At 38.4% G+C, this 13,618-nt stretch overlaps 1 protein-coding gene across 4 annotated transcripts in view; it reads left to right on the top strand.

The window, feature by feature from the left end:
- Nucleotides 1-13,618, top strand: part of WDR19 (WD repeat domain 19) — a 68,165-nt gene that overhangs the window by 31,182 nt on the left and 23,365 nt on the right. For all 4 annotated transcript variants that reach the window (XM_045573366.1, XM_036418459.2, XM_045573361.1 and 1 more), the window contains 7 exons: nucleotides 816-975; nucleotides 1,321-1,431; nucleotides 4,966-5,075; nucleotides 10,398-10,455; nucleotides 11,696-11,836; nucleotides 11,917-11,999; nucleotides 12,438-12,521. In XM_045573366.1, coding sequence (XP_045429322.1) covers nucleotides 816-975; nucleotides 1,321-1,431; nucleotides 4,966-5,075; nucleotides 10,398-10,455; nucleotides 11,696-11,836; nucleotides 11,917-11,999; nucleotides 12,438-12,521 — 747 coding nt within the window. The remainder of the gene's footprint in view (nucleotides 1-815; nucleotides 976-1,320; nucleotides 1,432-4,965; nucleotides 5,076-10,397; nucleotides 10,456-11,695; nucleotides 11,837-11,916; nucleotides 12,000-12,437; nucleotides 12,522-13,618) is intronic.

Below are 13,618 nucleotides of genomic sequence, written 5' to 3'. Positions count from 1 at the left end.
ACAAAACGTTTCATTGGCATTTATGGTCATGTTTTAAATCAGAAGTCGGCCAGCTTTTTCTGTTACGAGCCAGATTTCACATGTTAAGGGGCCATAGGATCTCTGTCTCTGCTCAGTTCGGCTGTTGTAGCATTAGAGCAGCTGAGAAATCATAATGCATGGCTGATGTAGCTGCATTCCACACAGACTTTATCTTTTTTTTAAAAAATAACATTTTTTATTGATTTCAGAGAGGAAGGGAGAGGGAGACAGAGATAGAAACATCAGTGATGGGAGAAAATCATTGATCAGCTGCCTCATGCATGCCCCCTACTGGAGATCGAGCCCACAGCCTGGGCATGTGCCCTTGATCGGGAATCAGACCTTGACCTCCTGGTTCATAGGTCCATGCCAAACTTCACTTTTAAAAATGGACAGTGGACTGGATTTGGCCTGTGGGCCATAGTTTGTTGACCCCTGTTTTACACTTCCAAATTTATAGGAATAGAGTACTAATTTTATTAGACTTATGTGAGAACAAAACTAATTTTCATGTTTGTATGAAGTAAGCCAAAAATAAATAGAATTAATTGTTAATGGGGGAAGGTGGTTACCTAGAGTAAATTTAGATTAATAAAAGAAATTTAAGGAAAGTCATCGGTACAAAAGGGGAAGAAACGTTTATGTAATTTTTGATAACTTGTATATAATGAAAACACTTGTAAGAAGTGTTTTACAAAATTTATCAAGGGCATGACATTAAAGAACATATACTCTGAAAATTGCCCGGTGGGGAGCAAAAAGAGCCCCCTGACTAAGCTTCTACTCCATCCTAGGTTTTCTGACGCTTGGGAACTATGCGTGATTCTGAAGGACCACGATGCCTGGAACGAGTTGGGCAGAGAATGCCTCCATCACATGGACGTGGAGTTCGCAATCCGCGTCTACCGGGCCATTGGAGATGTTGGCATGGTGATGTCCTTGGAACAAATAAAGGTAAACACCTTATGACAATTATCAGGCTGGGATGCAAATGGTATTTATTCATGCATTTTACAATCTTACCTAAGTCATCAACAAGTTAATTGCTAGAACATTACCACTTCTTACTAAGCAAAGTTTTTCATTTTGTTTTTAGCTAAACCTTATGGCCTTGGCTGGGTAGCTCAATTGGTTAGCATGTATGAGTCAGGGCACATACAAGTATCAGGCAATGAATGCATAAATAAAGGGACAAGAAATCGATATTTGTCTTCCCCCTCCCTCCCTCTCTCTCAAATCAATAAAAGCAAAACAAAAACACAAAATTTGTGTTCTCATTAAAGCTGCTCTTATTTTTAGGGGATCGAGGACAACAACCTTTTAGCAGGACATCTTGCCATGTTTACTAACGATTTCAACCTGGCTCAGGACCTGTACCTTGCGTCCAGCTGTCCCATTGCTGCGCTGGAGGTATGGCAGCAAATGGGGGGGAGGGGGGAAACAAGGCCATGGAAAGGGGGATCTCACCTTGTACATGGCTGACATTCCTCAGCACCAGACACCACAGGCCTTGCCCCTCTAGAATTCAGACTTCAGCTTTAAGGACCCATGAGTACTCATTAACTTCAAAATTATTTTCTTTTTTAAATATATTTTATTGATTTTTTACAGAGAGGAAGAGAGAGAGGGATAGTTAGAAACATCGATGAGAGAGAAACATCAATCTGCTGCCTCCTGCACACCCCTCACTGGGGATGTGTCTGCAACCAAGATACATGCCCTTGACCAGAATCAAACCCAGGACCTTTCGGTCCGCAGGCTGACGCTCTATCCATTGAGCCAAACCAGTTTCGGCTAACTTCAAAATTATTTTCATTCTGCTTTCTGTGGAGCTGTAAAAGGCATGGTATGATAACATTACCAAATAATTTCAATCTAAATGTGTCCAAAGAGAAGAGATTTTATAACTTACACAGACACATACAAATAAAAACAGCCACCATCTATTGAGTGTTCTCATGTGCCAGGCACTGTCCTAAGCACTTGATATACTGTTCTTCATTTACACCTCACAGCAATCCTGAGAAATAGTACTGTTATAGTCTCTGTTGTCCAAATGGGAAAACTGAGACACATTTAAATTTTATTTATTGTATGGAATTCTCCTGCGTGTTAAAAGGTGGGCTTAGGAGCCTGGATGGTGTGTTCGGTGGTTAGAACATCAGCCAGCACACCAAAGGGTCTCAGGTTCTATCTCTGGTCCCGGCACATGTGAGAGACAACCAATCGATATGTCTCCCACATTGATGTTTCTCTTTCTCCCTCCCCACCCTCCCTTCTACTCTCTCTAAAAATCAATGGGAAAACATCCTCAGGTGAAGATTAACAAAGAAAAAGAAAAGGTGGGCTAAGGACTAGTGTACCATCACTAGTTTCCCAGAGATGAGCATTGCAGCAGAAGGACTAGAAAGAGTAAACTACCTAGTTCAACACAACGAGGAAGAGAGAAGTGGCCATAGGGAACAGTGGTTAAGATTGTGGACTTGAGCCTGGCTAGCGTTGCTCAGTGGTTGAGCGTCGACCTATGAGCCAGGAGGTCATGATTCAATTCCCAGTCTGGGCACATGCTCAGGATGCGGGCTCAATTCCCAATTGGGGGTTTGCAGGAGGTAGCCGATTAATGATTCTCTCTCATCATTGATGTTTCTATCTCTCCCTCTCCCTTCCTCTCTGAAAGCAATAAAAACATGTCTTAAAAGAAAAAAGATTGTGGACTTTAGAGTCAGACATGTCTGGGCTTAAATTTCAGCTCTATGCAACCCTGGACAAGTTATTTCATCTCTCCGTGCCCTGGATCCCATCTCTTTAAAGTAGGGATAACAGTTATTATGAAGATTTAAAAATGAGATTAGATCTCTTGGAACTGGGCCTGATCAGTAGAAAAGACAAAAGTGGTAGCTGCTGTCGTTACTGTTATTCACCTCAAATCAGCTTGTCCACAGCTACAGAGAGGAGGTATTCTGAAAACATTTGCTAATTTCACAACTTACCCTTTTTCAAATTGTTCCGTAGCAAATTTTCATTTTTAAATTTTAAGTGAACTAAATTAATTTTGTTTTAAGAAAATATTTAGATAATTTTAAAATATTTGAGATAATTGAAGACACCCTGAGGAATTTTCAGAACTTGGATGGATACTCACTGAAATAGGAAACTGGTTGCCAGAAGTGAGGACAGAGACGTCACCTTAGCTCTTCCACGTTTAGCTATTTATTATGTTCACATGTCATTTGCTAAAGATTTGTAAGTCGTTGGAGGCGATTGATGGCTTCACGATGGAGAGGGGAGATTGCACCCTGTCGTTCATTTAACCTCACTTTGGAACTGTGCCTGCTCAATAGAAAAGACAAATGTGGTTGACAGGTTAGCTAGGCAAAGGAAGCTAGAGGCACAGCTCTCTGCCCAGCTCTGCCACGTGCTGACAGCACCACGCGCTATAGAAAGGAGGTATTTTGAAGCAGCTAGCCTCTTTTGCCTCAGTTTCTGGATCTCTAAAAAGGACACATGAACGATTAACTGCAAAAGGCCTAGTTGTGATAAGCAAATAAGCGAATGCCCTAGAATATTACCTGGCAGAAAATAACACTTGGAAAATGTTAGCTATTATTAATTCTTTACAAAATGTGAATAAAGCGAGGAATGAACTCTAATAGATTCTTGGTTAGTTATATTTGGATTGTATACCAGACATAAAATACCTTAGGAGCCAGGGAGAAAGACAGATTCACATTTTATTTATGTTTGCTGTTATTTGTATTGTGGTATATAGTTTTAGATTTTCTCAGAAAATAACCTCAATTCCTGTAGTAAAGTACTTCTCAACTTTTTAAGAAGGAAAATTGATAATTTAATTGATTGGTTGGATTAACTTTAATTAGTTTTGAGTACTCAAGAATAAGATTTTGTTGGATAGAATTAAATGTCTTTTTTTTGTTATTTAAAGTGTCCCTTATTTTATTTATTGTGATGAAAAACATATAACATATAATTTCCATCTTTTTTTTTCAATTATAGTTCACATTCAGTATTATTCTGTATTAATTTTAGGTGTGCAATATAATGGTTAGACAATCATATACTTTACACAGTGGTCTCCCTGATATTTGAAGTATCCACCCTGGCCCATACATACCTATTACAATATTATTTTTTCCCCATTGACCTCTCCCCAGCCACCCCCCGCCCCCAGTGTCTGTGTAGATTGATAACGCTTATATGTATGCATACAAGTCTTTTGGTTGACACACACACACCCCACCCGAATGACCTTCCCTCTGAGTTTTGACAGTTCAATGCTTCTCTGTTTCTAGATCTATTTTTGTTCACCAGTTTATGTTGTTCACTATATAGAATTGAGTTTTGGAGGACCCAGACCTTTATAATAATAGCTAAGATATTTTGCTCCCAAATAAATTTTTACCCCCATGGGAACTCTGTCACCTCCATTGAGAAAATATACTAAAGTAATTACTGTATTTTTCGGACCATAAGACGCACTTTTTCCCCCCCAGAAGTGGGGGGGAAAAGTCCCTGCGTCTTATGGTCCAAATATAGCCTACACATATACTTTAAAAAAAAAGTTTTTTTACTTGCCCGGCTCTGTGTGGTCTCTGTGTGCTTGCCCGGCTCTAAAATGGTTCTAAATGCTGCTGTTTACTTTACAGGGTTGATTACATGTGTTTATGACTGTGATGTTGGGTTTTAATGCACATAAAATATTTTAGGACACTATTTGTTTCAGAATCTTTTTTTCTTCATTTCCCTTCTCTAAAAACTGGTGCGTCTTATGGTCTGGAGCGTCTTATGGTCCGAAAAATACGGTATTATCTTTACAAAGATGAAGTTTCATTTTTTAAACAAAAAGTTTTGTAATCACTTTACTAAAACTAGCACTAGATGGTGACTGTGCAAAATAACTTGCTCATTTCTTTCCGTCCCTAATAGATGAGAAGGGATTTGCAGCACTGGGACAGTGCTCTACAGCTGGCAAAGCGTTTAGCCCCAGACCAGATACCACTGATCTCCAAAGAATATGCTATTCAGCTTGAATTCACGTAAGTCCTCATCTTATATGTTTCAATTGCTACCTAACTGCTGAATTACTTACTACTGACTACTGAAATTATTACTGAGTATCTTAAGTTCTTTTTTTTTTTTAATAAGTTTTTATTGTTCATATTATTACAAATGTTCCTTTTTTTCCCTCCACCATTGCTCTCCTCCACCAGGTTCCCACCCCGCCCTCTGCCCTTTCCCCTCTCCCCATTGTCCTCATCCATAGGTGCACAGTTTATGTTCAGTCTCTTCCCACGCCCCCCTCTCTCCTTTTCCCCAAGAATCGTCAGTTCACTCCCCTTCCATACCTCTGATTCTATTATATTCACCAGTTAATATTGTTCATCAGATTTTTTTTTTAATTTCCTTGGTTTTTAGATTCACTTGTTGATAGTTATGTATTTGTTGTTCATAATTTTTATTTTTGTTTACCTTCTCTTCTGAAAGAACCCCCTTCAGCAATTCATATAATTCTGGTTTGGTGTTGATGAACTCCTTTAGCTTTTTTTTATTAGTGAAGCTCTTTATCTGACCTTCGATTTTGAGTGATAGCTTTGCTGGATAGATTATCTTTGGCTGTAGGTTCTTACTATTCATCACCTTGAATATTTCTTGCCATTCCCTTCTGGCCTGCATGGTTTCTGTTGAGAAGTCAGCTGACAGTTGTATAGGTGCTCCTTTATAGGTAACTACCTTCTTTGCTCTTGCTTCTTTTAATATTCTCTCTTTGTCTTTTGCTCTTGGAATTTTAAGTATGATGTGTCTTGGTGTGGTCCTCTTTGGATTCCTTTTGTTTGGAGTTCTGTGCGCTTCCTGGACTTGTAAGTCTAATTCTTTCACCAGGTGGGGGAAGTTTTCTGTCACTATTTCTTTCAGTATGTTTTCGATATCTTGCTCTCTCTCATCTTCTGGGACCCCCATAATTCTGATGTTGGTTCGCTTAATGTTGTCCCAGAGGTTTCTTATGTTATCTTCAATTTTTTGGATTCTCTTGCCTTCTAGCTTCTGTGGAGGAGTGTCTTCTGGCTCTTTATGTTCCAAATCTTTGACTTGATTCTTGCGATCTTCCCTTCTGTTTTTAGGACTCTGTAAAATATTTTTTATTTCTTGTTGTTCCCTTATCATTTCTTGATGACTCCTTATTAATTCTAGTTGATCTCTTTTCATATCCTCATAGGTCTTATCCATCTTTTCTAGGAAATTCTTGAAAAACCTTATAAGTGTAGATTTGAACTCTATATCCAGACGCTTTTTGTCCTCCATTTCTTTCATTTGTGATCTATTTTGTTGTCTCATTTCGCAGTTACAGATGGGATGGGGTTTCAGGATGGAGCCTGCAGCTTTGGCTTCCGTCAGCCCCGCCCTATGCAGGTCCTTCAGTGCTCACTGCCAGTGCCTCTGAGAGAAAGGTGCCCTCGATTTTTGCCTGCTGCCAAACAGTCTATGCTCTCCCACAATGAGCCTGGTATTGGGGTTCAGTTCAGTTGGAAGTAGAGTTGGAGGTGGCGTTCAGAGCAGACTGGAGCCCGTCTTCTTCCGGCCAGGGCAATCCCGCGGCACAGCCGACCGTCCCTTCTCTGCACGCAGTGTGCGCGCCTCCGGGACCTCCTTTCGCCTCTCCCCGGGGTTCCGCCTTACAGCCCGGCTCCCTATGGCTGAGCCTGAGTCCCCGGGGTCTGGCCTAGATCTGGGGTTCAGAGCAGTCGGGGGCCCAGCACAGTCGGAGTTTTATCTCCTTTCCGCTCGGGAACGCCCGCCAGGCACTCGGCCTCCCTCCTCTCCGGCTCCGTCCTCTCCGCGCGCGCGCCATGTCTCTGTACCTTGGGCTTTTCCAGCTCCTCCGCGCCTCCTTCTGGTTTTCTCCTTGCTTCTCGCTGTAGAATTTCCAGTCAGTCAACCTTCCTGTAGTTCTGGGCAATGTCCGTTTTAAATTTTAGTTGTATTTTATTGAAATTGTTGTGTGCGGCTGCGGCTAGGTGTTCACCTGGGCGCAGCCATCTTGGATCCTCTGAGTATCTTAAGTTCTAAACTACCATTGTTATAAGGCCCTCCATTGATTTAATAATTTCTTTTTCAGGGGAAATTAGATTAATTATACAAACAAAATAAATTTTTTCTTACTAATGTCTTATCCATGCATTTATCCACTTTCATTTTTAGCATCAAGTTTGGGTCTTAGATAAGCCTTTTCTACATTTACTCTAAATATTGTTTTGAATCACATATGACTATCAGGGTGACATACTGCTTTTCAGAACTTAAGCTCACGATCTTGACTTCTTTGTACACTTTGAGGATTTATAGTGTAATTTCAAGGCAGAGTGAATAATACCAGGTATTGGATTACAAGTTCTATTTGCTTTATTTTGTAGTTTTTCTTTTTTAAATTGAATTGCATATGGACATTATTCAGTGCCTGAGTGATGCATGAATAGGCTTCATGAATCTTTCCTTCCTTTAGAAATGCCATCTTCTATTCTGAGAGATTTAGGATTTTCCGGTGCACCTAGTCACTAGAATAGTCCTAATTGACAGACTATAGATTTTTATTTCAGTGCTACATAAATGTGTAATTTTAGAAGCATTCAAGATCCACTTTTAATTCACATTCAGCCATGCTTATTGCTTCTAATGCAAATACCCACAGAGGCAATAAATGAATAATTCATTTGCAAATATAAGTCCCCATGTGTATGTGCAGTGTTAATTATATCACAACTGGACAATTTTTTCTTAATTTAAAAAAATATATTTTTATTGACTTCAGAGAGGAAGGAAGAGGGAGAGAGAGAAACTTCAATGAGAGAGAATCATTGATCGGCTGCCTCCTGCATACCCCATACTGGGAACCAAGCTTGCAACCAAGGTATGTCCCCTTGACTGGAATAAAACCCAGGACCCTTCATTCCACAGGCCAATGCTCTATCCTCTGAGCCAAACCAGTTAGGGCTTTTCTGACATTTTTACAATACATTTCAATTTCAAGAATAATAAGTGTGGTAAAATATTATTCTTTAAACAAAGGGAATATGGTTCTAACATTTTATTTTTAAGAGTTTTTATATAATTCCACTTTATTTTTATATAGACTTTGGATTCATTGAGAATATTGACACACAGATTATAATTATGGAAATTATTCTCATCAAAAATACTCTTTCATTTCTAACCAAGAGACCTTATTTTAAATTTTGCAAATAAAAAACTTTTTGGAGACTATATTTCTTCTTAATCAACCAGGATTTACATTTGTCATATCTCTGCCCCTTACAAAGTAAACTCATTTATTAAAAAGGACAAATTGGAATTTTAGCATATACAACAGGGACAGGCCCCAGGATCCTGGCCCTCCATCTCTGTCTGAGGGTGATGGGTCTTAGAGTAAGAAACTTCTGGGCTACAGTGGTGACTCACCATGTCCTGGCACAGCACAAACACCCAGTAAGCCCTCACCATCCGAAGATTTGGATGTTCTCCAGGGGAATCGAAGTGTTTGTAGCCAAAGCTCACATTGTCTCGTTGCAGTCACATGAGCTGAGTCAACTGGAAGCCTGTGCTTTGTTGTTGGTATATTTTAACCCTTTCTGCTCAATATTTGACCATGAAGCCACCAGTTCCCAAAACTTTCACTGATAACTTGTATGCTGGTCCCCAACTGATCAGCAGAGTTCCTTTGTGGTGATAGTAGCAAATTAGGAATAGTTCATCAACCTCAAATATCCCAGCTTCTAATTTTGACACCTAAGGCCCTAGGTTTATGCTCAGTTCCAAGTTTGCTTCTAATCCAAGACCTTGATTAGGTCAAAGCAGGACCAGTCTACCAGCTGTGGGAGGGACTAATTCTAGTTTAGGATTAGACTCATGAGCTAGATCCATAAGAGAGTTCCATAATAAAATGATGGAGTGAGCTAAAATAACCTAAAAATAAAGCAAGAGTTCCAAATATCTTCTTTTTATATTTTTTATTTATTTAATAAAGGAAGGGATATGGAGAGAGAATCATTGATCAGCTGCCTACTGGGAATCGAGTGTATATCCAGGCATGTGCTGTAACTGGGAATCGAACCATAACCTACTGGTTCATGATTTGCCACTCAACCACTGAGCCAGACTGGCTGGCTAAAAATTATCTTTATTTAGCATCTCCTAATTGGGCTTGCCCAGGGAAAACCTCAGACTCCTAAAGGGAGGATCTATCATTCCTATTGTTAGGAGACATTCCTAGCTGTGTTCTGACATAATTGAGTCCAAATATTAGAAATTTCCACTGAGTAACATTTCTGGCTGTGTGTCCAAAAGGGAGTTCTCAATCAGCAGAACAGCTTATCTTAAAAAAAATAAATAAATTCCCCATTCACAAACAGATGAGGAAATTGAGTGAGGCTTAGAGGGGTTGAATGAGCTGCCTAAGCTCACAGGGTGGAACTCAGGTGGATCTCAAATAACACGATCTACAGAGCCGATTAATTTATTCTGGAGGAGATGTTTTCTCAGAAGATGGATTTCCATATGGACCTCAAAAAATCGCTATCCAGCCAAAACCGGTTTGGCTCAGTAGTGGAGCGTTGGTCTGCGGACTGAGGGGTCCCAGGTTCGATTCCGGTCAAGGGCATATACGTTGGTTGCGGGCACATCCCCGGTAGCGGGTGTGCAAGAGGCAGCTGGTCGATGTTTCTCTCTCATCGACATTCCTAGCTATCTCTCTCCCTTCCTCTCTGTAAAAAATTAATAAAATATATATATTTTTAAATCACTATCCATTCTGGCCCAAATAATAAAAATGAATGGAGGACATTTATGTGTCTTCTGGATCTGCAGGTACGTGTTAACATCAGTCGTGGGATTAGGGAGTAATATTATTTATATTTTGAATAATACTTTTCATCAGAAAGAACCAGTGCCCTCAGTAATGTAACCCCAGTGTTTTGTTCTATTTCTACCCAGATTTTCTCAATACATATTGTACTTAAAAATATTGGCTGTCTGGGGTGGGAAACACTGATTTTTGTGGTCACATGATTGTCATTTACTCTCCTGAAAGAGATAATTAACCAAAAGTGGCCCATAAGATTTTACGTAGATCCCAAAGATGCCTAGAATGCTACACAGCTAGTACTTTACAGCCTAGCATAACCCAGATAAACAGTTGTTTTTAAAGTAGCAAAATAAAGCACGGCACTTGAAAGAATGCTAGTGTATTGTTGTTTATCACGTCTATTGTGAGCTGAAACAACTCAATGACAAAGATTAACTTCTAAATCTCATGCATGTAAATAAGATACTTAAATATGTATTAAGATCCACTCTGATTTTTCTTTCAGGGGTGATTATGTAAATGCTTTGGCTCATTATGAGAAAGGAATAACAGGTGAAAATAAGGTAATCTTGAATAAAAATAAGATACACATAATTATCTTTGGGCTTGTTATTAATTTCATTTGAATATATCACGATCTTATTTGCATTGTATTTATTCAATACTTAGCAGGTAAGCCTTTTCTCAGTTTATTAACAATTTTGCAAGGGTATATAGATCATTTTAAACCTCTTGCAAACTGAAGATGACAATACATTTAGCGGTTAGTACATGTATCTTTAGCTACCTACGATGGTATTTCTGAAGGATATAATCTTACAGATGAGATTTCTAGGTCATAAAATGTGTGCTTTTAATTTTTTGTACTGCTAAAGGAAATGGCAATAATTCATACAGCTATCCATCATGTATGAAAGTGTCCATTTCCCCCCACATTCTTAACACAATGAATGTTATCAATTGTTCTTATCTCTGTCAATTTGATCAGCAAGAAAAAGTTTTTCACTTTTTTTATGCATTTGATTATTAATGAAGTTGAGCTTTTTTTTATTGACCATTTGCATTTTTTATGAATTGTCCAATCATATCCTTGGCTCATTGGTCTCTTGGCTTTTTGATATTTTCTTTGTTAGGTTACATCTATTCTAGTTTATTCTTTATTTGTGAAATCAAATAGTCACCTCTAGCCCCTTGTGGCTATTTAAGTTATTTTAAGTTAAATAAAATTTAACATTAAGTTTCTCTGTCCTAATAGCCGTTTTTAAGTGCTCAGTAGCCACTTGTGGCTGTTAATAAAGCAGACATCATCACAGAACGTTCTACCAGATACGCTGCTTTACATAAAATGTAATCTGACATTACATTTTACTAGTTCAGATTTGTTATTTGAAAAATTATTTAGTTATCTTCAATGAAGTAACCAACTTTAAATGAAATTTTTATCTTTAATCATGCCCAGTAGAGAGATCTTCAATTTGATAAGTGGGTTTTCTCTTAATTTTATCCATAGCATATATGCTTACATATCCAGTACATTTTTTCTTACATAAGATTTAACAGCAGGAAGACATACAGAGATATGCAAAGGTATTAGGACAAAAGGCAGTAAAAATTTGGTCTTTTGTACAAAAGATGTAGACGTAAGAAAAAAAAATGCCCCCAAGTCTCAAAGATACTCCTGAAGATATTAACGGAGGTTAATCATAACTTTTGGCTCATTTTAGATTTAAATTCATCTTTTGACTAAAATACATTATTTTAAGTTAGGATCTGATTTGTTAGTTATTTGCCTTTTAATTTCAGGAACATGATGAACTGTGTCTGGCCGGAGTGGCCCAGATGTCCATAAGAATGGGAGACATACGACGAGGGGTTAACCAGGCCCTCAAGCATCCCAGCAGGGTTCTCAAAAGAGACTGCGGTGCCATTCTGGAGAATATGAAGGTATGCTTTTCTGTGCTTATGTTCTCATGTGATTTTATACATAATAAGTTCAATATTTTAATAATCTCATATCCTTTTAGCAATATTCAGAAGCAGCCCAACTATATGAAAAAGGCCTCTACTATGACAAAGCAGCATCTGTTTACATACGCTATAAGAATTGGTAAGAATTTGCTGAGATTTGTTCTGAGCAGGTATGGAAATGAAGGTGTCCCGGTGCGCTTCCCACCTGTTTTCTCCTCCTACCTGAGCCTTCCCTCCATCTCCTTTTTCTTTTTCTTTTTTCTTTTCATATGAATTCATATTTTCGAAGAACAGCACATTCTATTGACTTTGGGAAATCCTGATCAGATAAGTTACTAGAAGAAAGAATTAGGGATTGCCCCAAAGAGTTAATGAACTAACCACCATTTTCCTATCAGGTTGGCAGAGAGGGGTGGTCAAGAGAAAAATCAATTAAATCTTTAACTGTAAGAGCCAAGATTTTTAAAAGTTCATGATAACTGTGTTTCGAATGCTGAAGACTAACATTTGATTGTAGGAAGCAACTTTTAGATGAACATCGCGATGATATATTTTTCTCCTGCATCTACTTTTCTAGGGCAAAAGTCGGTGAACTTCTGCCTCATGTCTCTTCCCCCAAGATTTACCTGCAGTATGCCAAAGCCAAAGAAGCAGATGGGAGGTCTGTACGATTTCTCACATTTCCATCAATGCACAGTAATGTTTTACACATCAGCAATTATGTTTGCAGCCCTCTGAGAAAGCAAAGCAGAGAAACAGCAAACATCTCTGCCCTGCACCTGGCTTGAAGTGCCAGGCTGTTAAATTTTCTCAAACTTATATACCTCAGTTGAGTCTGCATGTTTTCAAATGCAGAGTATTTTTATTTGAGCATTAAATACTAGGAGTGGACATTTTTATTTAATATGGCATAAAAACAAAGTTGGTAATAGTCATTTTTCTTAAGGATGATAACTTGCTGATGCAGAGAGAGAAAAAATGAAGAAACATGAATTCCACAACTGTGGTTGCACTTTTTAAGCTTCAAAACAGTATTAAAATATAGCAATTGATGGTTAATATCCTGAATACACAAAGGTCTCCTGAAACCTCATACAAGAAACTCAAAGATGCTAGGAAGAAAAAGACAGGGAGACCCTCAGGAGGAAATACAATTATAAAATTGCATTTCATGCAAATATGAAATATCTCTACCTTACTAATAATTAAAGCAACAGTGTATCATTTTAACCTATCATATTGGGAGAGATTATATTAAATCAATGACCACACTGTCCAAATGCACTTTTTAGACCTTATTGATGGCAGTATGAATTTCTAAAACCTTTAAAAAGTTATTGAACAATATCTATTAAGAGATTTTTAAAGGTTAATACCCTCCACTTTTAGAAAAGTAACCTTAGGAATAGAGATATACACTAAATGAGCTGGAGAGCTAGTGTACTGAAGAGAAACTGAGCGCCATCTAGAGGTCTACACAAAGATTTTCCATATCACTGTTAAGCTTTACTATCGTGTTGCCCCAAAAATAAAACATCCTCCAAAAATAAGACCTACTTACAGGTTTCCTTCTGAGTGAAATATAAGGCATCTGTCTCAGAATGAAAATTAATTTACCGTAAACTGGTCGCTAGGGCCATGGAAATTAATGACTACATTGAAAATAGAATGGAAGTCAGTGTGGAAACTTTGTGAAACCTAAACTGCAAGAAGTTGTGACTTGGGTGAAGAATTCATGGGAGAAAATCACTGACAGTT

This window comes from Pipistrellus kuhlii, unplaced genomic scaffold (genome assembly GCF_014108245.1).
Source record: "Pipistrellus kuhlii isolate mPipKuh1 unplaced genomic scaffold, mPipKuh1.p scaffold_m20_p_1, whole genome shotgun sequence".
Lineage (NCBI taxonomy): Eukaryota > Metazoa > Chordata > Mammalia > Chiroptera > Vespertilionidae > Pipistrellus > Pipistrellus kuhlii.
Note: the sequence above shows the minus strand (reverse complement) of the source record. Positions and strands in the feature narration are given on the sequence as shown.